At 60.3% G+C, this 22599-nt stretch overlaps 1 protein-coding gene and 1 non-coding gene across 25 annotated transcripts in view; one reads left to right on the top strand and one right to left on the bottom strand.

Annotated features, from left to right (window-relative positions):
* Positions 1–21754, top strand: part of Rbfox3 (RNA binding fox-1 homolog 3) — a 393013-nt gene extending 371259 nt beyond the window's left edge. For 8 of the 24 annotated variants that reach the window (XM_087208368.1, XM_087208373.1, XM_087208370.1 and 5 more), the window contains 11 exons: positions 5–259; positions 6772–6909; positions 8604–8657; positions 9409–9501; positions 10796–10856; positions 14245–14298; positions 14427–14559; positions 15068–15107; positions 16045–16121; positions 17244–17322; positions 20368–21754. In XM_087208368.1, the coding sequence (XP_087064494.1) occupies positions 38–259; positions 6772–6909; positions 8604–8657; positions 9409–9501; positions 10796–10856; positions 14245–14298; positions 14427–14559; positions 15068–15107; positions 16045–16121; positions 17244–17322; positions 20368–20370 (954 nt within the window). In that variant the 5' untranslated portion in view covers positions 5–37 and the 3' untranslated portion in view covers positions 20371–21754. Of the gene's footprint in view, positions 1–4; positions 260–6771; positions 6910–8603; positions 8658–9408; positions 9502–10795; positions 10857–14244; positions 14299–14426; positions 14560–14926; positions 15108–16044; positions 16122–17243; positions 17323–18796 lie in introns of all 24 variants that reach the window. The other 16 variants (XM_021241212.2, XM_021241214.2, XM_087208360.1 and 13 more) reach the window with 6 other exon arrangements.
* LOC147828735 (small nucleolar RNA SNORA70) lies at positions 12474–12606 on the bottom strand. Its single transcript, XR_015450304.1, has one exon. It is a non-coding gene; the product is annotated as a small nucleolar RNA SNORA70 (small nucleolar RNA).
* Positions 21755–22599: the final 845 nt, after the last annotated feature.

Consider the following 22599-nt stretch of genomic DNA (forward strand, 5'->3'; position numbering starts at 1 on the left):
GCAGGGCAATCAGGACGCCACGGCTCCGCCTGAGGCGATGGCCCAGCCCTACCCCCCTGCCCAGTACCCCCCTCCGCCTCAGAACGGCATCCCTACCGAGTACGCCCCGCCCCCGCCGCACCCCACGCAGGACTACTCGGGCCAGACCCCTGTCGCCCCAGAGCACGGCATGACCCTGTACACACCAGCACAGACCCGCCCCGAACAGCCGGGCGCCGAGGCCAGCACACAGCCCATCGCCGGGACCCAGACAGTGCCGGTAAGGGGCCCTGCCCTGCCCAACAGGGCGGAGCGTCCGGGAGGGGGTGGCTCAGAAGGGCCCCTGTGTAGGACACCAGCTCTGGTCCCGCGTCCTGGACCGTGCACGCCTCATCTCCGGTCCCCAAGGATCCTGAAGGAAAGGGGTGGGCTGGGGTCGGGCATGACCACGTCTGCCGAGCTGTCTCTGGCCTCAGGCGGATTCTGACCTTATCTGGGAGGTGGGTTGTGTGTCCTCCGTGGCCAGGCCAGTGACCTGTTAATGGAAAGCAAGGGAGCTGGGGAGGCCGGGGCTTGGGCCCACGGGGTCTGCAGGGCAAGCCGAGTGGGGGGGGGGCAGCCCAGCTGTCTCGAGTTGCAGGCCCTCCTATCATTTCTAATCACTTGTAATCTACCTGCTTGGCTGCCCTCCAATCAGATAGCTTCAATTATGTGGTTGTAATGCAGCTCAGAGGCGAAAGTGCTGAGCCCTCCACTTCTCAGATTTCCTGATGGAGCTGGTGAGGAGCAGCCTCCTTCCTGGGTGGGCTCCATCCAGGCAGCCCCCACCGCAGTGTGGGAGTGGGCAGCTGCCCAGCCCTGCCTCCACCCCACTGCCCACGGCCCCCTGCTGCTCCTTCTCCCTGGGCCTCCCCGAGCCCCTGCTCTGGGACTTTGGATTCACCCCACCATCCCTGCTGGCTCGGTCCCAGCATCTGGCTGTGCTGGCTGGTCGGGGCTGGGCAGGAGGCCAGCACACTGCACTCGAGGAGCGACCCCAGCTGTGCTCCCTCAGCCATCCCCCAATCCAGGATGGATCCAGAGGTTACCCTCCCCTCCCTCACATGTCACCCAGTCTGTCTGGAGAGCCCACCCGGTTGCCCCTGGGCAGGATCCAGCCTCATCTAGTCCCAGCCAGCCCCTTCCTCTCATCAAGCGCTGCCAGCCTGAGTCTACTCGGAAGCTGTCAGAACTTTCCATCCCTCCCACCTGCATCATGGTGCAGATGTCTCCCAAGGGTTCCCTCCAGGGTTCCTCCAGCCATGGACCACCGATGCACAAGGCCAGACCCAGGGCCTTTAGAACCGGGAGCCAAACCATCTTCCCAGGTGCCCTGTCTCGGATCCATCAAACTCACAACCTTTGTGTGCTCAGAGTAGACACAGGTGTGACTCCTGACGCCAGAGAAGCTCGGGTCTCCTCTGAGGGACTACAGCAGACAAGGCCCCGCTAGTGCAGCCTCTGACAGCCTCCTTATGAACAAAGCGGGGTTGCAAGGTGAGCCAGGGGGCTTTGCCTGGAAGAATGAAGGAGACAAGATGGCTGGATTCACCGATGACATGGGGCGAGAGCTGATGGCTCACAGCTGAGCAGGAGGGATGAGCACCTGGCCTCTGGACACCCTGGGACCTGCATGACACCCCTGTCATCCTGCACTTACCCAGATGGATGTGCCACACCACTGTGTGCCAGGCACTAAATCAGCTCTTGGGGTGCAGAGAAGTGGCCAGCTCTGCCCTCTGGTACCTGCTGGTCACTAACAGAAACATCTGATGGGTGGCCCTGGAGGATCCTGCCAGTGTCCCTGCACATCCCGAGGAACACAACTGGGCCAGAGACACTGGAGCCTGGATGCACTGTGGCCTGACCTTCCTCCCCGAGGGCTGGTCCTCAGGTCCCAAACAGGGGTCAGGGCCACGCTACAGAGGGGAGATTGTTGTTCTTGGCCTGGAGCTGCATGCAGGCTGCAGGTGGAAGGTTCTGGGCCAGCACTAGCAAGAAGACCTTGACATCAGGACTACCTCCAAAGACCTGGTGCATCTAGAGGCCTCGAAGACCTTGGGGCACCTGTTCAGGCAGAGCTTGCCACCTTGAGAGGGAGCCGGAAAGGAGGATGTTCTAAGATTCCCGGAGCCACCTTCCTTCCAGAGAAGCTGCCTGGCAGTGGTAGCAAAGGCCAAATGTCCGTGTGCTGGGTCAGGTGTCACTGTCCTGTCCTTGCAGACGTTAGGAGGGTTCTTTCAGCTCACTCAGCCTCCTCTTGGTCCTTCCCCGAGCAGCCGGGAGTTGGGAGCAAGGGGCACCGGGATGGCAGGCAGGGTGGGATCTGGGCTTTGGTCTAAACCTGGGTTCTCCCAGCTGGGTTAGGGTTCCACTGAGCTCTCGGGGTACAGCCACCAAGTGCCCTGGCCTCTCCCCGCAACACACACACACACACACACACACACACAGGAAGTCCCCTTAGGGGGCCCCTCAGGCACCTGCTATTAGCACTAGGTCAGGGCACAAAGCCTCCTACCTTCCACAGCCCACGTGCTGCAAAGGCCCCGAAGCCTCCCTGCCCTCCCCGCCAGAGGATCTTCCTTCTGCTGGTAAGCACAGCTGCCCTGGCAGGAGCTGCGGCCAGGGCCAGCAGGGAGGAGACTCAGAGCCAGTGCAGTTCCACCCCCAGCCTCCCCCTCATGCACCACAGACGGCCTCTGCAAGGCTGCTCCTGCCTGGCCCAAGGTGACGCCAGTGGCCTGGGCAGTCCTTGAGCCTGAGACTGATGGATGGGAAGGAGTGGTGGCCTCACAGCCCACACACCCTCCCCTGCCTCTCCCCTAGCCAGCACGCCCAAAAACACAGGCTGGACTCCAGCTCAGAAAAGGTGGACTTCCCTGGAATTTCTGGATCCACTGAGCTTTTTGTTCTCCTGCCTCAGGAGGGTTTCCAGCTGATAATTGGGGGAAATCCTGTTCCAGCCAGTTTAGGTTCCCTCCTAACACCCCCAGCACGAGGGCAAGTTGCCAAACATTGCTGATTAACAGGCAGGTGAATTCTCAGAGAGAAAGGTGGCAAACCATGCCATGGTCACTCAGCCATGGTGCCCCAGGCTGTAGGGGTGGAGGCAAGGACGTGGCAGGTCAGCCTCAGATGCCTCAAGTGCGTTCAGTGGCCAGCAAGATGCTTAAAGTAGCATGTCTGTCGTTTGTAATCTAAGCAGCAGCACAAGCCCCAGGAGGGGCTGGCCAGGGCACTGGGTTTTGAAGAACACACTTCCAGCAGGTGGGGTCCGAGAGCTGGCCGGGGATGATCCACCTCGGCCACCAGAACTAACAGCTGGATCATCGGCGGCCCCTGGAGGGATAAGATGAGCAGAGATGGGCTGCAGAGAGTCCAGTTTGCCTTGTGCCTCATCAGCAAAGCTTGGCTCCAGCCTGGCCACCGGGCCACCTGCCTGCTGCCCAAGGCCCACCTGGACCCATCCTCCTGTTGACTCTCTTCACTTCTCTGTGCTGACCTTGACCCAGGTGCAGGAGCTGCAGGCTCCTCTGCAGGTGGGAGATGCCCTGGGCATCTAGACCTGCCCAGGCCCTCCAGGAGCTGGTACCTGATTGAATGGTGGAGGCTGGAGCGGGAGGGCTGTAAAGGCTGAGTGGAGACACCGAAGGTGAGCCACCAGGACTGGCATTTGGAGGTGTTTCCTTACCATTGGTGTTTCCTTTTTCTCTGTATTTGAAATCTGGAAGAAGCAAAGATTGCTTTTTCTTTTTTAAAAAAAGAAAGAAAGCCCCTCGGAAAAAGAAAGGCAGCGGGCGGTGGACGTGCCTGCACTGCTGTGATAGCTGGTGGGCAGGTCTGCATCTCCGCTCAGGGGCAGCGCACGCGGTTCGCTCTGGGGTTTCTCAGCACATCTTACAGTTTTACACTCACTGAACCCATTTATCTGCCTCTGTCCACTGCTGGGCAAAGGGCAGGGGAGGCTCGGGTGCTCCTGCTTCCTGCATCCTAGCCTCTTGTGGCTCAGCCCACACATGCCCCTCACCCTTTCCTCTCACCAGCCCCTTGGCTGCACTCCTTTAGGGTCTTGAGGTGGGATTTGGGGTGCCCCATTTCCAGGCGCCCCAACTTCATCAGTGCCATCCTATGGCTGTCTTCCTGTTGGCGTCTCTGCCAAGGCTTCCTGGGCTCCTCTGGGTGGCCACCTGGCTGTGATGACCGCTGCCCTCTGGTGATCAAAAACCAGTACTGCATGTCCTGACCCAGAATGACCGGGTTGGACACCTGTAACCAAGAGCAGCCCAGGGCACGGGGAGTGCACAGGAAGGGGTGAGGACCACTGCATGGAGTCCACAGGAGAAAAAGGAGCTGTACCTCCCGTGGCCAGGCAATGGGGCTCAGATCTTTTCGAGGACCTGGGATGCTCGGACAAGGACCTGGTCAGCCATCTGGAGTCCAGCACAGGCCTGCTGTCTGGGTCCGAGGATGGCAGCTGAGCTTAGAGGCTACAGGGCCTCTCCAGACCCCAGGGTGTGGTTGGAGGAGCCCCTCGTGCGTCCTGTGGAGCCAAAGACAGCTGCACTGCCTTCTCCATCGGAGGTGGGGATCTGATGCCGGCCAGACCACGGCTGTCTAGAGGTCCCCACCAGCTGATCCACCACTGATGCTTTCCTGCTGGAGCCCAGCCCCTGTCGCTGCCATCGCCACCCTGGTGGCACTTTGCTTCAAGAACATTTGTCAGAATTGGCCAGACATGCTTGGGATGGCCAAGTTGTCCAGACCGACCGCATAATGCTCTAAGTGACACAAGGACAGCCTGAGCCCACCTCCCAGCACAGGAAAGCGATGTTACATCTGAGGACATTTGAGCAGGAAGCTCCACACTCCTGCAGGCCACCCAGTCCCTGCCTAGTTACAACCTGGGTTGTCATCAGGGCCTTCAGCAAGCCCATGGGGTGGTGGCTTCTATGGTCACCTAAGGGCAGCAGAAGCCTGATAGGAGGCCTCCTAGCCAAGACAACCTATCTCTCCAGAAAGGACAGGGAGAGCTAGATGGCCACTCTAGCTGGAGTCTGGAGACCAGCCTCTTCCATTAGCCACAGTGTGGCATGGGGAAGACTCTGTCGATGGCCTCCATTCCTACAGCTGCAGAACAAGGCCTTGGGCATGGTCACCTCGGGCTGCACCTCACTGTCACAACTGAGGGAGGCGTATCCATCATCTCTCCTGCTCCTGTTGGCAGTGAACACCACACACACACACACACACACACACACACACACACACACACACGACTATGTAAACCAGGCCCTTCCTGGACACCATGGCGTTTGTTTCTGTGCCTCCAAACTCAGCTTTTTCCCTCTTGCTGGGACCCATGCCTCTGTTCCTTCTGCCATACAAGACCACAGCTACCAGCACCTTGGTTTGTCTCAGTTCCAGCACAGGCCCCCAGGGACCCTACCTGCCCCATCTCAGCTCCAGAAAGGCTCAGGGTGGCTGGAGCCAGACACCACCTCCCCCCAGTGTCATCAGCTGGTGTCTTGTCTTAGAAGCAGACCCAGGACAAGGGCTCAAGTGTGAGCGGTGTATTGGGGAATTTATCCTTCCAGCCCAGAGGGCCAGCAGGGCATCAGGGCAGGAAGGGAAGGAAGCTCATAGAAAGTGTGTTCATGGCAGCTGAGCTTAGCACCACTGGGAGAGCTGGGGACAGTGACCCCTCTCAGAGGAGCCCCATGGTAGGAGCAGTGGGCAGCCTCTGCTGTGCGGAAGACCTCTCTGGACACTGTTCAGTGCGTCCAAGGGCCATGAGCTCCCCAGCCACCTCCATCCACCATCCATTCGGCCCTCGGGGCTGATGAAGCGCATGCCCAGTCTGCTGCTGCTTCTCCAAGTGTAGCTGGGACCAAGCCAGGTTGAAGCCAGCTTTGCGGCGAGCGCACGGCCTGACCACTGGAGACATCCACACAGAGGCTCACACATGCTGTCTCAGCTCCCAGCCTCCTCACCAGGACCTGTGCAGGGTTCACAGGCACACAGCAGCTTTGTTTCCTGTAACCTAAGTCTTTCGGGGCCCTCTGTCAGCCAGTGTTTGGGTCTAAATGAGGATGGCCTTTACACGACTGACCTTGGCCGCCCCAAGCCTGGAGTGGCAGTGGCAGCAGGATTAGAATAAGGAGCCTGTGCTGTGGATGGCCGTGAGGGGTGGACATCCTGTGGATATGTGTGGGGGGCCTTGCCCACCCCCTGCTAGAACTCTTGAGTGCCTTTTACGGGCATGTCTGGGCCTGCAGCAAGTCTACCCGGCAACAAGGAAGTAGCCCCAGTACCCTCCCCTTGCTCCTCCCCTCTAGCCTTACGGTACATATGCTGTAGCAGCTTCCGCAATAAACGAGACTAGATCAGAAACCTGTCTTGTCTCCATCTCTCGTGTCTCTTGTCCCTTGTCATTCTCACTGCCCCTCTAGGGTCTCCGTTGACTTACCCGCGGGCCGGGACAGATATGTGTGCCCAAGAGGCCCATCCCGAAGTCTATCTGGTCCTGACATCAGCGCAGAGCAGGCCGGCCCGGAGTCAGCACTGGGGTGGCAGTGGGGGATGGCCTCACTGGTACCACCTGGGCAAAGCTTGGAGCTGGCGCCTCGGAGGTTGGATTGCAAACCTTGTGGGCGTCGTCTGCCCCCATTCATGTGCAGAGAGGCCTGTGGTCAAGGGGATGGGCGGGCCCTGGCCATCTGGAGGTGGCCTCCACAGCCTGTCCTCTCCCCACAGCAGACAGATGAGGCGGCGCAGACGGACAGCCAGCCACTCCACCCCTCCGACCCCACAGAGAAGCAGCAGCCCAAGCGGCTGCACGTCTCCAACATCCCCTTCCGGTTCAGGGACCCCGACCTACGGCAAATGTTCGGGGTGAGTGTGCTCGGGCTGGTCCAACCCTCCCCGCACCTGTGGCTCCCTCCCGCCTGGGCACCCTGTGGGGCAGGGCGGGAGGCCTGTTGTGGCAGCCCATTCCCTGGCCAGAAACCCCCACACCTGTGTCCCCTGTCCTCGGGAGCTTCCTGGAGTCCGCTGGGTTATCAGTCTCTGCTTCCTGCTTTCTGGCTCCTGACCCCAGCAGAGGACCCTGGAGGGACAGCCCAGCCTCCTGGGAACATAGCCTTCTGTGTGCCTGGGGACCACTCATCCCCCGCCCGGGCCTGAGCCCTCCTGGTCCCCAGGTGAGGTGACCTGCAAATGCACAGTGAGGGTTCCCTTCCTGAATCTGGGGTTTGCACCCTGGGTTCCAGCAGTTGCAGGCCCCGTGAGAACGTGCAGGGCTGCCCCCAGTTCTGTCCTGTGGCACTGGGGCTGAGGTGGAGAAACAGGCTGGGTGCAGTGCAACCACAAAGGACGGTGCCACCTGGCCTGTGTCTCTTGTACCCATCCCCGGCTCCCTACACAGTGGGGCAGCTCTGAGCCCCAGCCAGCCCCTCAGGCTCATCCCACACAGCAGGGACTTGTCAGGGAAACAGGCTGCATCAGCCCAAGAGGACAGTCCCAGCACCCATCCCTAGGTGAGCCCAGAAGTGCACTCCCTGTCCGGGGGCCCGGGCCCTTGGGTTTGGAGCTTGGACTCACCACAGGGCTGGCCTGTTGGTCCTCAGGGGAAAGGCTGTATCCCCCCTTGGCCCTATGGGGGCTCAGGTGCTGCCAGACCTCTCTGAGCCCCTCCCCTTAGGACGGCAGACGTGTGGTGCGCCTACTCACTGGCCCCAGGCTACGTCGGGACCTGGGCTCATAGAATGGGGACGGTGGGTCCCCCTTTCCAGAACCTGGCAGATTGGCATTTGTTGCTGCCAGCTCCCTAGGCCTCGAGCCTCCCTTCCCCTGACTCCAGGGGCGGCTGGCGCAGGAGCTTCAGATCAGCCCCCTAAGGACCCCACGGGTGGTTTTCAGGAACCTGCCTCAAGGAGTCACAGCCTCACACTGCCCTTGAGGCAGGAAGGGGTAACCAGACTGTCTTGTGCATCCTGGACAGGCCGGAGCCTGGGCTCTGGACACTGCCGCCTGTACCCCACCCACGACCTGGCCCCACCTGGCACACGGGACACAGGACACGGGTGCAAGGCCCACGGCCCCTCCCTCATCCTCATCCCTCTGCTCTTCCCCTCCCCACCTACCTCGCCCTGGCTGGATCGCTCTGTTCCTCCCACGGAAGGGAAGCCTGAAGGTCCCCATTTCCTGGTCCCAGCTATGCCTCTGCCTGCCCCTCCCCATCCCTTGTAGAAGGGCCTCTCTGTAGACCTGTAACCCTTAATGTGAACGTGGGGTGGCAGGGCGTCCCCACCTTGCCTAGATTGGAGGCTGGGGGAGGACAGCCCTGGTTGGACAGCTCCACACCCCATCCCCGGTCTGCCGGCTGATGTGGCCAGGGTCCAGGCAAGATGCACTCCCTAAGGAGGACGCCCCAGGGGTCCATGGGCAGGTGCTGGAGGCAGGAGTAGGGGACCCCAGGGCTCTCATCCCCACACCTGGGCATCAAGACCGCCGCAGGGGACAGCCTGACCGCCTTCTTACGCACCCTTTCCTGTCTCCCACCCTCCTCTCTGTCTCTGTCTTTGCAGCAATTTGGAAAGATTTTAGACGTGGAGATCATTTTTAACGAGCGGGGCTCCAAGGTGGGTGCCGTGCAGAGGCTGCCACCGTTTCCGGCTGTAGGTCCTGCCAGGCTAACGTGTGACATGTGCGTTTCCTTCCTGGAGAGCTTCGTGCCCGAGGACCCCTGAGCAACACGGGTGCTTGTACTCCCCGCTCTCCTACCCTGCCCCAGCTGTCTGTGTTGTTGCTGCCATGCTGCTTCTTCTCTCTGAGCTGCCAGGACCTCTTGCCTGCACTCCAGAGCCCCGCCCTGGGCCTGGGACTCCTGCCTGTCCACTCACCCCCAGGCCCTCAGCTGCCCTTGGACCTCGCCTGCAGGCTTTGGGGAGGGGCTGCAGGGTGAGCAGGCCTGGAGGGTGCCCAGCGAACCCTGCTCCCCCCAGGAGAGGGAGACCCCAGCTCCCTGGGCTCCTAGGGCACAGGCGGGTGGCGCCATGGCCCCTGGACATCCTGAAGCCCAGCCTCAGCCCCTGGGCAGGTTAGCATCTCTGCAGCTTTGGCCTGTCCCTCAGAGGTGCCAGCTGTCAGCTCAGGTTGGGCTCAGGAGGCCAGCAGCTGCCCACCCTGGGGCCCACACCCCTGTGCATCCTGCCGGTGGCACCAGATGACCTCTGGGCTGCCCGAGCCTCTCCCTGGATCCCCCTGACTCAGCCCCTTCTCTCTCTCCCTCTCTCTCTCCTTCCCTCTCCCCATGGCCCTGCCCCCCACTCCTCCTTTTGCCCCTTTTTCTCATCCTGTCTTCTCTCCATGTCTGTCCTCCTCTGCTCGCAGGGTTTTGGGTTTGTAACTTTTGAAACTAGCTCAGATGCTGACCGAGCCCGGGAGAAGCTGAATGGCACGATCGTAGAGGGACGGAAAATTGAGGTGCTCAGATAAGTGTGCGGCGGCGGCAGGGAGGCCGTGGCCAACACCTGCCCCGTCCTCCTCCCCGGGCCCCCTCCAGCCGAGCGCTGTCTGCCCCGCAGAGCGCCCCGCCAGGGTCCTCCATGGGGGAGGAAGGGCCACCTCGAGGCCAGGCTCTGCCCTCCCGCCACGTGTCTGGCTCTCCTGGGAGCCCACTGCTTCCCGCTGCTTGATCTAGGCTCAAGCTCACCCAGGGGTCCCTCCGCTCTCCCTGCTTCTTCCTCCTCCTGGAAGAGCCCTGCCCCCAACCAGACACCCAGAGCCCCCAAAACTGTGCTCAAGGCTTGGCAGCATCAAGGACTAGGGCCCGTCCGCCCCACCCCAGCCAGGAGCTGTGAATCCCTTTCTCCCCGGAGCAGTAGCTCCCTGGCCCTCCCCTCTGCCTAGCGATGCCCCCCTCGTCCCCTTCTGTTCTACTCCAGCCTGGGTGGAAGCAGAGGCAGCACCCGGTGGCCAGAAGGGCAGCAGACAGAGGAGCCTGGGCCTCCTGGGCCCCTCCTGCCTCATGCTGTGACTCTGGTGCTGTGGCTCTGGCACCCAGAGCTGGTTCCCCCAACAGCAGGGCTAAGGGGCAGCAGGGCCCACAGCCAGGGGGACCCTTAGGGCACATGGTCGGAGGGCTCTGAAGCTAAAGGCCCTGGCCTGTCCCAGTGCCCGGTGGACTCCGGGGGCGGAGGCCAGAAGCGTTGTGCAGGTTCCACCTGCTCTGTTCCCGACTCCCTTCCACACAGGCCAGTCGTTTTCTGTGTTCCCTTGGGCAGTCTGACTGGGACTTACAGGTGTGGTGTGGGACCCAGCCCCCTGGCACTGCCCACTAGAACGCCCACCCACTTTTCCCCCAGGATGCACAGGCCTCATCAGGAAGCTTCCAGCTCTGTAGATGAGTAGAGGATCCCCACCAGAAAAGGGGTGCTTCCGGGGGGGCGGGGGAGTGGCCCTCTTGGGCACACACCTAGGAGGTCTTGGCAGCTGCTGGAGGAGAGGACATCTCCGGGGCCAGGCTGGTAGCCCACAGCAAGCTTCTCCACAGGTCTTGGGTGCCCAAGGGGCTGGGGCTGGGGCTGGGTTTGTTGGAACTGCTCTGGGAAGAGCACAAGCCAGTGTGTCTGAGCCAGAGGCCCTGGGCCGGGCTGCATGGCGGCTTAGGTCCCCCCGAGGGCCTCCTCCCAGCCCCCAGCCCCCTCCCCAGAAGCCAGAGGGAAGCAGGAGCAGGCTGGGCAGGACCCCTCACCTCTGTCTCCCCCTCTCTGGACAGGTTAACAATGCCACGGCCCGCGTCATGACCAACAAGAAGACCGGCAACCCCTACACCAATGGTAAGAGGCCCAGAACACCCAGAGCCTCAGGGCCGGGTAGGAGGCTGCTGCTGCCCTCCTGGATGTGAGGTTCCCCGCACCCTGCTGGTGTCCCAGTCGGCATGCTTCTGTCCAGAAGGGGGTGGTCAGCGCAGGCGGCAAAGCTGCCTAACCCTCACAGCTGGTGTCTCCCATCAGAGGCCCCTGGGGCCTCCCAAGCACACACAGCACTCAGAGGCCGTGTATACAGACTTCCGGTGCAGCAGAGCCATGGTGACTTCCTAGGTGACTCCTTCGTGATCCCAGGGATTCGTGCTTGCAGGATCCTGTGGTCAGACATGCCTCCTGCTCATGCTCAGGAGGGGCCAGGAGGGGAACTGGAGGGCCTTGGACAAGCTTCTAGGCCTCTCCAAGCTCCAGTCTCTTCAAATGAAAGACAAGGATAGTGACCCACACTCACCGTCCCAGGCTGTTAATAACATCTCTGGGTCCAGCCTAGGGCCTGGGATGCAGGTGCTCCATATTTTGATGTTGACAAAAGCAACCATGTCCTTTGGGTGTTGGAAGCTTTTTAAATGGGTGAGGTGCTCAGGTTGAGTCCTGCTGGGCAGTGACATGGTTAAACTGTGGTCCTCTAAGCACCCAGCTGTGGTAGGGTGCTGGGTTTTTCTTGAAGATTAGTCTGCTGATGCTGAGGCTAGGGAGGCTCGAAAGGGCCACTGGTGGCCACAAAGCATCTTACTCCACCAGAAGGGGGTTCTCTTTGAGTATAGCTGGTGACACATCAAGGCTTTTTCTAGTTCCTACCACCTACTAGGGGCAGCTTCCCTAGTAGCCCCAGGCAGTGTGGTGTAGACAGCACAGGTCTCCCACAGGCAAGCTCTCCTCACGTGGGGATAGAATTCACCATGTCACGCTCACCCTCTCCTGGAGTCACATGACCGGCCACGCAGGAGGCCTGTGGCAGGACATGGGCAGATCTGCAGCATGACCTGATCTCGAGGCTCAGGCCCTAGGTGGGACAGGGCTCTGACCAGGCCCAGTTTAGAGTTGAATAGCGTGCCTCCCACCCTGCTGTTGTGAGGACCCAAATCTCTATTTTTAAGAACTGGGGGGGGGGGTCCCCCAACTTTGCTAGAGTACAGAATGCACCCTAGCTGTAATTCCTGTGATCTGGCTTCTGGCGCAGGAAATAAAAGCAGTACACATTGGTTTTAGATGGACAAGAAAGGGAAGTAGGATTTATAGGGGGGCATGATGGGAAGTCCTTATGAATGGAAGTCTTGCCATTTGTCCAAGGGACCATGACTAAGGATGTAGCTGACCCCACAGCCACCTGGAAAGAGCTGCTTCTCAGCTATCATGTCCTCAAATTGATATACATTAAACGTGGTAAAACCCCACTTCTTTGAGATACGGATCTTCCGGCAGCCAGAGAACTTGAACGTGGTCCAGCATGGGCCCTCAAACACATGCTCCTGTAGCTTGGTGTGGACGGACATGATCTGGATAGCCATGTGACTGGGCCAAGGTGCGTGCCTGGCACTGCGCCCTGGGCTTTCCAAAGCCACATCAAATAGTTGTCTAAAGCCTAGACTGGGGCAGCACCAGGGCAGAAACGTGGACATCCACTGGAACGTTTGTCCCCAAGGCCCCTTAGTTTAACCCTTCCAGGCAACAGCTGCATATACTACCGAGAGGGGCTGCTACCTGCAGTCACTGCATCCCACCACCCACAAGGAAAGGACTCAGTTGGTTTAACTCTCTGCAGAGAGCGGTAGACATATCCACAGGGTTAGGGTGATCAAGGGGGCTATGACACCACTGGAGCCTCTGCCCACTCTGCACTCAAGATCCCTGTGCTGCCAGGCATGGTGGTACAAGCCTGTAATCACCGCTATTCAGGAGGCTGAGGCAGGATGGCCGCAAGTTCATGCCCAGTGTAGGTCATTTAGTGAGACCCTGCTCTAAATAGGTAAAAAAAAAAAAAAAAGACTAGGGGTGTAGCTCAGTGCTAGAGTAAGTGAGATGCTCTGGGTTCAGTCTCCAGTACTGCTAAACCCCCCACCTCCCACTGCTTCCTGGGCAGGACTGGAGCACTGAGAGGTGTGGTCCACTGGCCAGACAAAGGCAGAAATCTCTTCCCATCTGTGCTGCAAGGGCAGTCTCGCTTAAATGCCATCACCCGCCCTGCCAAGGACCGAAGTCTGCAGAGGAATGTCGCTGGGTTCTCTGTGGCTGGTCGAGAGTGCCCTGTGGCACTTTAACCCTGAGTGCTCAAATTCACCAGTCCTGGTGGAACTGCCTGCTGTAGAAAAGCAACCCACCAGGTTCCAGGTGTTCCTACTTAAGGTAGAAACGAAGCAGCCTCCAGGTGGGTCTCAGGTTGCCTCTGATCTGTGAGATTCCAGACATGGGGCTAGCAAACATGGGTGGAGCTAGAACTGATAGGTAGGGGCCCCCAGGAAGCCAGAGTAAGAGGTGAGGCTTCCAGGGCTTCTGATGCAGACATTCAACCTCCAGGGCCCATTGATCCTGCATGGACCCAAAAGAGCCACTGGGATGGCCTGGGGAAGGAAGCCCTCCTGCCTACCCTGTCTGAATGCCTGGCTGGAGCCCACTCAGAGCCACCTGGCTTCCACCCCCTTGGGCCTCTAGCTGGAGTCAGATCTTTGCTCCTGGATCCCCAGGGGAGAAGACTGGCCCACCTACAGGAAGAGAGAAGCAACATGTAGATTCCAGCTGGGACCCAGGAAGGGACGCTTGAGGCCGCAGGTTCAAATGTGGCCCAGCCCTCCCCACGCCCCTCCTCACCTCCATGGCCCAAGGCCCTGCACCCCCCCAAGCCAGCACTTCACTATCTGTAAAATGGAGAGAGTGTGATGTCTACCTGTTGGAGGCAGACACCTCAAAGGCTTGGTGCTCCGGAGCTATTAATGGTCATCATTTTCGTCCCTGTCTGTGGCCGTTCTCCCTCTCCTCCTGTCCCAGCAGCCCTACCTAGGGGTGAGTAGAGAGGCTAGACAGCAGTGAGAGCCTCCCACACTAGGGAGAGGGAGCCCCTGGGAGCCAAAGCGGGGTGGAGAGGCCCCCAAGATACAATCCCTCATCCCAGCTGAGACCCCTGCAGTCTGTAGACAGCTTTCCACTTCCCCTTACGCCTCAGGCTTCAGGACTGCTGTCTTGGGGTGGGGCTGCCCGGGAGCAGACCTTGGAGGACAGACTCCAAGAAGAACCTGGGGCAGGCCGACAGTGAAATGGCCCCAGCCGTTCCAGTCCCTGGTGGCTGCAGCTCGGAAGGGGCCACAGGGCAGGGCGGAGGCCCCGCCCTGGGAACCCAGTGAGTCCCGGGAGTAGGTGAGGTGGGGGAGGGCTTGGGTGGGTCGTGACTGGCCTGTTTCTGTTCTAGGCTGGAAGCTAAACCCCGTGGTAGGCGCGGTCTACGGGCCTGAATTCTATGCAGGTAAAGCAGAGACAGGTGGGCTCGGCCACGGGAGGGAGGCGGGACTGCGGCGAGGGCGGGCAGCCCGGGCTCCCTCCTGCCCTCGCCGCCTTCCCTCTCCCACTCTTTCTCCCGCTCCGTTCCTGCAGTGACCGGCTTCCCCTACCCCACCACCGGCACCGCCGTCGCCTACCGGGGCGCGCACCTCCGGGGCCGGGGCCGGGCCGTGTACAACACGTTTCGGGCTGCGCCGCCTCCGCCGCCCATCCCGACTTACGGAGCGTGAGTACCTGGCCGGGGAGCTGCAGGGCGGGCCAGGGGCGGGGCGCGGGAGGCCCTGGGCGGAGGGCGGGGTCGCTGCCGCCTGCTGCATCCTCACCACCCCCACCCCACTGCCAAGGGCCCGTCCAGCACCTGGTCCGGGTGTCTTAGCAGGGCATCACTGACCCTTGGGTCCAGCGAGGGCTTCTCGGAGCCCTTCCTGGGCCTTTCCCCCGGGGTCCTATGCTCCCCACCGCTGAGCTGGGGGGTGGGCAGTTGCCTGCGGGAGGGTGGGGGAGGGCGAGCAGGACTGGGCCCGCGGGCCCCCTGGGTCTTGAGAGAAAGGAGCCGCCCAGCAAGGGTGTTACTCTATTGTTATACCAAACAGGGCACTGGAGCAAACGCTTGTTAAAATGCCAGTCCCGTGGGCGGGGCTGGCACCGTGCCCCCTCCCTCCTCAGCAGACTCCGGAGCCGGCCTACCCCGCCTCTCCAGCCTTCCCACCACTCTCTTGTCCGTTTGCTTCCAGGGTCGTGTATCAGGACGGATTTTATGGTGCTGAGATTTATGTAAGTGCGCCCGGGGGCGGGGGGGCAGTCCTTCTGTGTGTCGCCTCCCACAGCCTCCCTCCCATCCCTGGGACCAGGGGGAGGGTCCCAGACTGCAGAGAATGGCACCCTGGGGACCCCAGCCTAGCCCAGTCCAGTTTCTCTTGCTCATGGTGGGAGTTGCTAGTGGATCTCCAGCCGAAGGCCGGTTGTCCATCTTTCAAGGCGCTGTATAATGGAGGCAGCGGGGGCTCTCCCCAACCCCTAACCACACTGGGGTCATTGAGTGAGCCCCTGGGGACACTCGTGTCCAGCACAAGAGAGAGACCAGGAGGCAGGGCCACAGGGGGCCTGGATGGGGTCCTGTGGGGCTGCACCTGCTGCTTCCTCTCTGGCCCAGAGCCCTCCATGACAACCCCACCCAGGGTGCCCAACTGTACCCTGGTCCTGGGCAGTCTCCTGTAATTGGTCACTCGCTCATCTGAGTCAGTGCTTTCCTGGGCCCTTCCTGGGTCCGGAATCCAGGGTCGCATCCAGTCACACAGGGGCTCCCCGTGCCTGTCAGAATCCTGCCTAAGAATTGCTAGGCCATTGGTAGGTCTGTGGGAACCTACTTTTTGCCAAGGGCCAGCAAACACCCAGAGGTATAATTGATACCCATTAGTGTGTGCTGAATGCACAAATGGGTGTGAGAATGGATGGATGAATGAATGAAATGAACGAACGAATGGCCCTGCCTGGTCTCAAGCCATGCTGCTTGACAGTTTTCAGACCTCCCGCAGACCAGAAGCCAGGTGCCCAGGTCAGGTACCATCTAAACTTCAAGCAGGAAGGCAGGGGTCGGGCAGGTCACAGCCCTGCCCAAGAGCCCAGCCCTGCAGAGTCTGTGTCTGCCCCAGGCCCCTGGGTGAGCCCCACTAAGTCCATTTGCCATCTCTTCCTCCTACGTGCCCTGCAGGGAGGCTATGCAGCCTACAGATACACTCAGCCGGCAGCGGCGGCAGCAGCGGCAGCGGCAGCAGCCTACAGTGACAGGTGAGCTGGGGGCAGCGAGCTGTTCTGGGAGAAGATAGCCCAGGGTCCCCTGAGGGCTGGGTCCAGACGGACAGGAAGCCTTACCCCCTAATCAGGGCCTGCTGGTACCTCTGCCTAGTGGTGCAGGGTCTGGATGGGAAAGCAATTTCAGATGTGGCCAGTGAACCCCTGACTTCAGACACTTCCTGCTTACAAGGCGGGGGAGGCCAGGGGAGCCCCCAGTTTTCAGGTAGCAGAGAACATCGCTGTGCCCCATCCCTAGGGCCTGATGCCCCAGCTGTCCAGGCCCTATGTGAGAGGGGCAATCAGAAGCTCCTGTGGGATGGGACACCAGGGTGGATATTGTGTGCCATCTCCTCCAACTCTGAGCAGGCCCAGGAAAAAAAACGCCCTGGATGGCTTGCTGTGGTTAGGGGTCAGGAACCTCAAGTGTGCCCCGATGGGGTGGCTGAGCCTAGCACCTTCTCCTGGGATGCTTGGCCTGGTGCTACAGAGTTCCTGCTTGGGCCCTGCAGTGGCACTTCACCCAGGTGGCTGTGCCTCTTGTCCACATACCCATCTGGCCTGGGGATCCCTTGCCATCCCAGCAGCAGTGGGTCTGTATCCTTCTTTCGGCCTCTTGCCCAGCCTCACCAGGTATGCATGCCTCACAAGCTCCAGGGCCCAGCCCTGTCCTCTAAGAAGCTGATGTGTCACTACACAAATTAATTGAGAGGCAGGTCATCTGGGGACGCCATGCCGCCTGCTTGGTGGTGACATTCCTGGTCCCTACTTCTTGGGTCTCTCTCAACTTTTGTCTCTCGTCTTTCTGGCCACGGAGGCTGATTTCCCTCCAGACCAGCTCACTGAGGGCTCCTTTCCTTCCGCATAGCACTGAGTAGGGTGTGCGGCTGATGGTCAGGGTCTGCACACACTGCATGCAAGGAAAGAGGCCCTGGGGGCCTAGGAACTTCCTTCCGGACAGGAAGGAAGCACGGACCGGACCGTGAGGAAGGCCTCATGGGAGAGGGAGGGGCTTTGTGGCTGGGACCATAGGAGAGGGGGCCTGGAAGGAGGCAAGAGGCCTTAGCCCCTCGTCACCTGCGCCCCCCACACCCTGTGCCTGCCCTGCTCTTCACCTAGTTACGGCAGAGTCTACGCAGCCGCTGATCCCTACCATCACACCATCGGCCCTGCAGCGACCTATAGCATTGGAACCATGGTAAGGAGGCTGGGGCCCTGGGTGCCAGCGATGCTGGGGGAGTGCATCACCATGGGTGGGTGGGCCGGGCCCTTAGGAGAGGCCAAGACCTCCAGCCAGCTAGCGCCTCTTTTGGTGACTCTTGAAGGACCGAAGCCTGGGGCTGGGGCTCGAGTTGGGGGGTGAGGACTCTCCCCTTTGCGCCCTCTGTCATTGAAGGGAGGTAGGCCTGACCAGGTAGATGGCCCCCCTTTAAGATCTGGTCCTCGGGGAAGCACCCCAGTGGCACCTGTTTTCCTGAGCCCCTTCACCCAAGCCCTGATAAGACCCCTTTGTCCAAGGGCCATGGTGCCAGCCTCGCCTCCCCTCCGTGGGGTGTAGAAGCCAACCCCTCACTGGCCATTTCTCACATGGGGGGGCACCCACTGCTTCTCACCCAGCCCCCCTTCCAGACTCCTCCAGGGTTCCGGGGCTCCCCAGTGGCCTCAGTGGGGTGTGTATCTGTGTGTGTGTGTGTGTGTGTGTGTTTGGCCAGCTGTCGACACATACAGCCCCACCCACTCTGCACCCCAGATCCTCTTGTGCCCACCCCACTCCAGAAGTGTTAATGTCTGTTTTTAGCTAGCTTGGCACCCAGCATCAAAGATGAAAACACTGCGGGGTCAGGAGGGAGGAGTTCAGAGGCAATGTGGACTTGTTTTTTCCACCTGTCTTGGTCTTGATTGTTCCCTCCCAATTTGTGTCTTGTCTTTTCGGATTTTGAGCAAGCCTCGGACATCCCAAGCAGCCTAGGAGAGGTGTGGGCAGCCACGGAGGCCCCTCAACAGCTTGGCCCTTAGTGCAGCTTCTAGCTAAAAGCTTTCATTAATCCACAAGGGCTCTCGCTCAGGTTTTCCTTTTTCTATTTTTCTCCCAACTTTTCTTCTCTGGCATTGCCATTTTTTCCCTTTTCTGGCAGAACTGGTGGGTGGGTGGGAGGCCCCTGTCCTGGGGCAGAGGGGGCCACCCTGGGGTGAGCAAGGGCAGGACACAGACCCGATCCCAGGAAGCCCCGAGATGGGCCAGCCCCAGGTGCCCCCAGAGAGAGCCCTCCAGGGCCGTGCCCAGCAAGTGCGCCCTTCAGGGTAGAGCCGGCTCCAGTGGCCCACACAGGGCCTCCTGCAGGGCATGAGGAAGCGGGCTTATGCTAGGACCTCTGGGCACCCGAGAACAAATGGGGACACGACGGGCTCGCCCAGAGAAGTGGCCCAGAGGCTACTCAGAAGACCCTGGAGCACCCTCCTGGCTGAGACCACAACCATAGAGGAACAAGGCCCCTGGCTCCCTGTTGCCATAACAATCCGATGTCCACTCTTCCCAAGGAAACTATAAGGGGGAAAGAAAATGGGATTTAGCTATTTCTCTTTTTGTTTTTCCTTATTTTTTTTTCTTTTGGCTTTTTCCTCCCTACCAAAAGATGGTACTGATTGGCTGTTTTTCATCTTTGATGTTGCAGGCTAGCCTCTGCCGAGGAGGGTACAGTCGCTTCACCCCCTACTAGCAAGAGACCCGCCCCTAACAGCATTCACACTACTGCCTATTCCAAACCAAACCCCACAGCCCCAACACCAGGCACAGCCGCCAGGAGGACAGTGCACCCTCCTGGTCAGCGAAATGCTCTGCTGACCCTCTGCGACTCTAAAGTCCATAGAGTTTTACTTGCAGCCAGCTGGTCTCCCTGCCCCGCCCCGCCCACGACGGTGTGTGTGTCTCTGAGCCTGGTTTTTCCTGTACTGTATGTCTGAACTGTGGTTTCCTATCTTGCCTTTGTTGATGTTGTACTCCCCGAGCCGTTTCAGGTACGGTATGCACAGAGTGGGGGCCAGACTGGGGAGGACAAGCAGCCCTCCCCCAGGCTAGCGTTGGCAACCTAGGAGGATGACACCCTTGTCTCCTGGTGGCCCCAGCTGCACAGAACTCTAGGAGCACTGGCTGGGCCTCCCCGGTGTGGCCTGGTTCCCTAGTGTTCAGTAAGGCAGGGGGTAGGGGGTAAGGGGCTCAGGCCCCCTGCCCAGTGGGTTTCCCCAGCCCGAGTGGGGCTCCTGTCCACCTGTCTGCTAATCACGGGAGTAGCTGTCTCCACCCCCCTTCAGCTGAAGCTAACATTTCTAATTAAACTTTATCAATGACGTTTCCTGCCAAAGTAGTCCCAGGCACATCGCTCAGTGTGCAGACCGTCACAGTCACACCAGTCCTGGGGCCTACTTAGTGCTGTTTCGAGACGTGCACGTGAGGAAAGAAAGTGCCAGAGGAATGCCCAAGGCCACCCCACCCTGCCCAGTGCAAAGGTCCTCCCTGCACCCAAGGCAGAGCCTAGGCCCGCAGTCCATAGGTGGCACCTCGGTGCTGGGGTGGGGCTGCGCCCTTCCCCAGGTACCAGCACGCCTCGCTGTCAGGCTCCATTTCAGAAGGGGGCGTCCTCCCAGGAGTCCTGGGCAGCCTGACTTGGACTGTGTGCCTGGGGACACGGCCACCCGCAGCGCCCACATAGAGCCCTGGAGGAGATGCAGGATGGGACGTGGTCAGGCCTAGGGCCCAGGGAGCTGGGCAGAGTCCATCGAATCGGACAAGGGCCGGGGCAGTACCAGCCCTGGGGCACACAGGTCTCTGAACCACAAGGCCGACAAGAGGTGTGGGCCCCGCAGGGGCAAGGACACGGAGGGGTGTCCTGCTCCCTCTCCTCCCACTGAGCCTCCCTATCAGGCCACACCTCCTGCCCCGTCCCATTGGGCTAGCCAGGCCTGGCCTCCCTTGCCCCATCAGAGCCACAGGCGGCTCCTGCCAGCCAGATTCTCATTGGTTCTGGAGCCTGCAGCCCCATCCAGGCCCCTGCAGCACACCCACCTTCACTGTTGCCGGCCGGCCGGCCCGGGAGGCATGTTTGCTTTAGGGTCAGCTTGCAGGGGAGAGTGGGTCCCCAAAGCTGAGGGCAGGGTGAGGGGTGCTGAGACTTGAAGCATGGGCCCAGCCCGTGCCACAGGCTGCTCCAGAGAAACTGCAAGTCCTGCCTTTCTGTTTCTGTTGTAGTGAAACCTTCCACCGTTTCCTTCTTGGACCATGAAGGGCAAAAAACAAAAAAACAAAAAAAATCACAAAACAAAAAACAAAACAAAAAAAGATGTTAAGATCCAAGCACCAAAAAAACCAACCCAACCAAGAGGCATCCAACCAAGTCCGAGTCCGCGTCTGGCGCACACCCGCACCGAGGGAGCACGGCCGCCGGGCGCCTGGAGAGCAGCCCTGCCCGGCCGGCCACTCAGTGGGAGAGCTGGAGGGAAGGGGCCTGGATGTGTGGCCAGCAGGGGCTCCATTCTCTATCCAGTCTTCCTTTCAGGGCCCTGCACCCCACAAAGTGGGGCTCAGAGGTGGAGCAGGCCTGGCCTGGGGAGGAGCGACGAGCAGGCCGGCTGTGCTGGGGGGCTGGGGGCGGGAAGGGCACCAGCTGCCTTGGGCTCTGCAGTACCCCTGTGCCCTTGGCTGTCTGTCCAAGCAGCTGCCCTGGGGTCCGACTCCAATGCAAAGGGCTGACATGGCTCCAGAAGTAGGGGTGCCTATGCCTGCTCCCCACAAGGGAGAGGGCTCCAGCTGCAGAGCACAGCACAGGAGGCCCGGCTGGCCAGGAGCCACTCCAAGTGCTGTGAACATGGGCAGGGGCCCTGAAGCAGAGGACTTGCACTCAGTGGCCATCTCTCCCTTCCTGGAGGAGGCTGACCTCATGCTACCTGCTGGGACCTGGCCTGCAGCACACCTTCCCTGATGGGGAGCAGAGAGGGACAAGGGATGGCCAGCTCGACTGCACTTCCAAGGGGGGAGTCACAGTGGCACTATGGGCCTGGGCAGTGCCAGCCAGCACAGACCTGCAAGCAGAGCAAGGGGTGGCAAGGCTGCAGCCTGGCCCTGCTCCCTGGGCAGGTGTGGAAGTGGTGGGAGTCGCAAGAGCAGCACAGGCCCGGGCAGGCAGGCGGGCAGAGGAGGGAGGAGGTGGCAGGTGGCACGCAAGAGCTCCTGGAGGGGCACGGATAGCTGGAGTAGGGAGGCAGCAAAAAATTACAAAAACGTGGGCCCCCAACATGGCTCCACTGTCTCATGAAACTTCAAAAATAAAAAATACACCTCACTTTCTATCAGCATCAGCTACTGACGCTCTGGAAACGAATCCTTTTCTATTCCTGTTGTACATAGCCCCACGCCTGCCTCAGGCTCCGTCCTCTGCAGGGCCCTGTGCCCTCTGCTGTTTTGGACCCTTTTCTCGCAGCAGCTCAGATCCCCCTCGCCCCGGGCCCCCACCCCCAGGACTGCAGCCGAGCCCCAGGCTTCCTTTGTTACCATTCTGTATGCTTCCAAGGTGTGACCACTCAAATTAACAGTATTATTATTATTAAGGTTATTAATAAAGATTTCTTTCTTCAAGCCAGGACAGCTTTCTGATTTGGCAGCTCTGGGCGCCGAGGGTGGAGGGCACAAGACCAGGTGTGTGGCCTGGTCTAGGACAGGCAGCTGATGCCCACCAGGGGGCACTGAGGAAGAGGAGGAGGAAGACTCTGTCGGCAAGACTTGAGAGTCCCAACCCTCCTGTCCAGACTGGCTAGACAGACGGACGCCTCTGCCAAGTGGCAGCTGGGTACAGAACGTCTCCTGGGCAGGATGCACCTGGAAGGCAGCAGGGTCAGGCTGGGAAACCCCACCACTGGGGTGGTCGCCTGAGGGTAGACTGGCAGGGAGGCACGTTGGCCAGGGCAGCAGCTGTGCTACTTCAAGGTAAATGCACGCTTCAGGCCCCCACTCCTGGGGTGCAGGAGGGTGGACAGAAGACACGCAAAGAGCTTTAGAGCTGGGCTGGGCCAGGGAGCCAGATCTCACCCACTGGCCTTCTCATTTTTCACCACGTCGGATAATCTATTTCAGAGCGATTACACTCACCAGAGGGCCACAGCTCAAATGCCGGCAGATTAATTTTCCTGCATGGGATTGAGCCTGTGCTGTCGGACAGGGCTGTGCTCTGGGGGAGTGGCGTGGCACGGCTCTGCCGAACGCCATGCTCTGCTAAGCCCTCTTATTTCTAATTGCTTGCTCACCAGACTGTGAGGAAATAATTGCCACTATAAATTTTCCTTCTTTCTCCACATAAAATATTCGGAGGAACTTTAAGAAACAGGCCTCAGGAAACGAGGGAAGCAGGCGTTAGTGCTGCTCTCCCCAGTACCAAGGTGCTGGGGCCCGGAGGCCAGGTAGGCAGCCCAGCCTGCCCCATCCTGCCCT

Source organism: Heterocephalus glaber, unplaced genomic scaffold (genome assembly GCF_053883595.1).
Source record: "Heterocephalus glaber isolate CG9 unplaced genomic scaffold, H.glaber_assembly_v1.0 deba00000937, whole genome shotgun sequence".
Lineage (NCBI taxonomy): Eukaryota > Metazoa > Chordata > Mammalia > Rodentia > Bathyergidae > Heterocephalus > Heterocephalus glaber.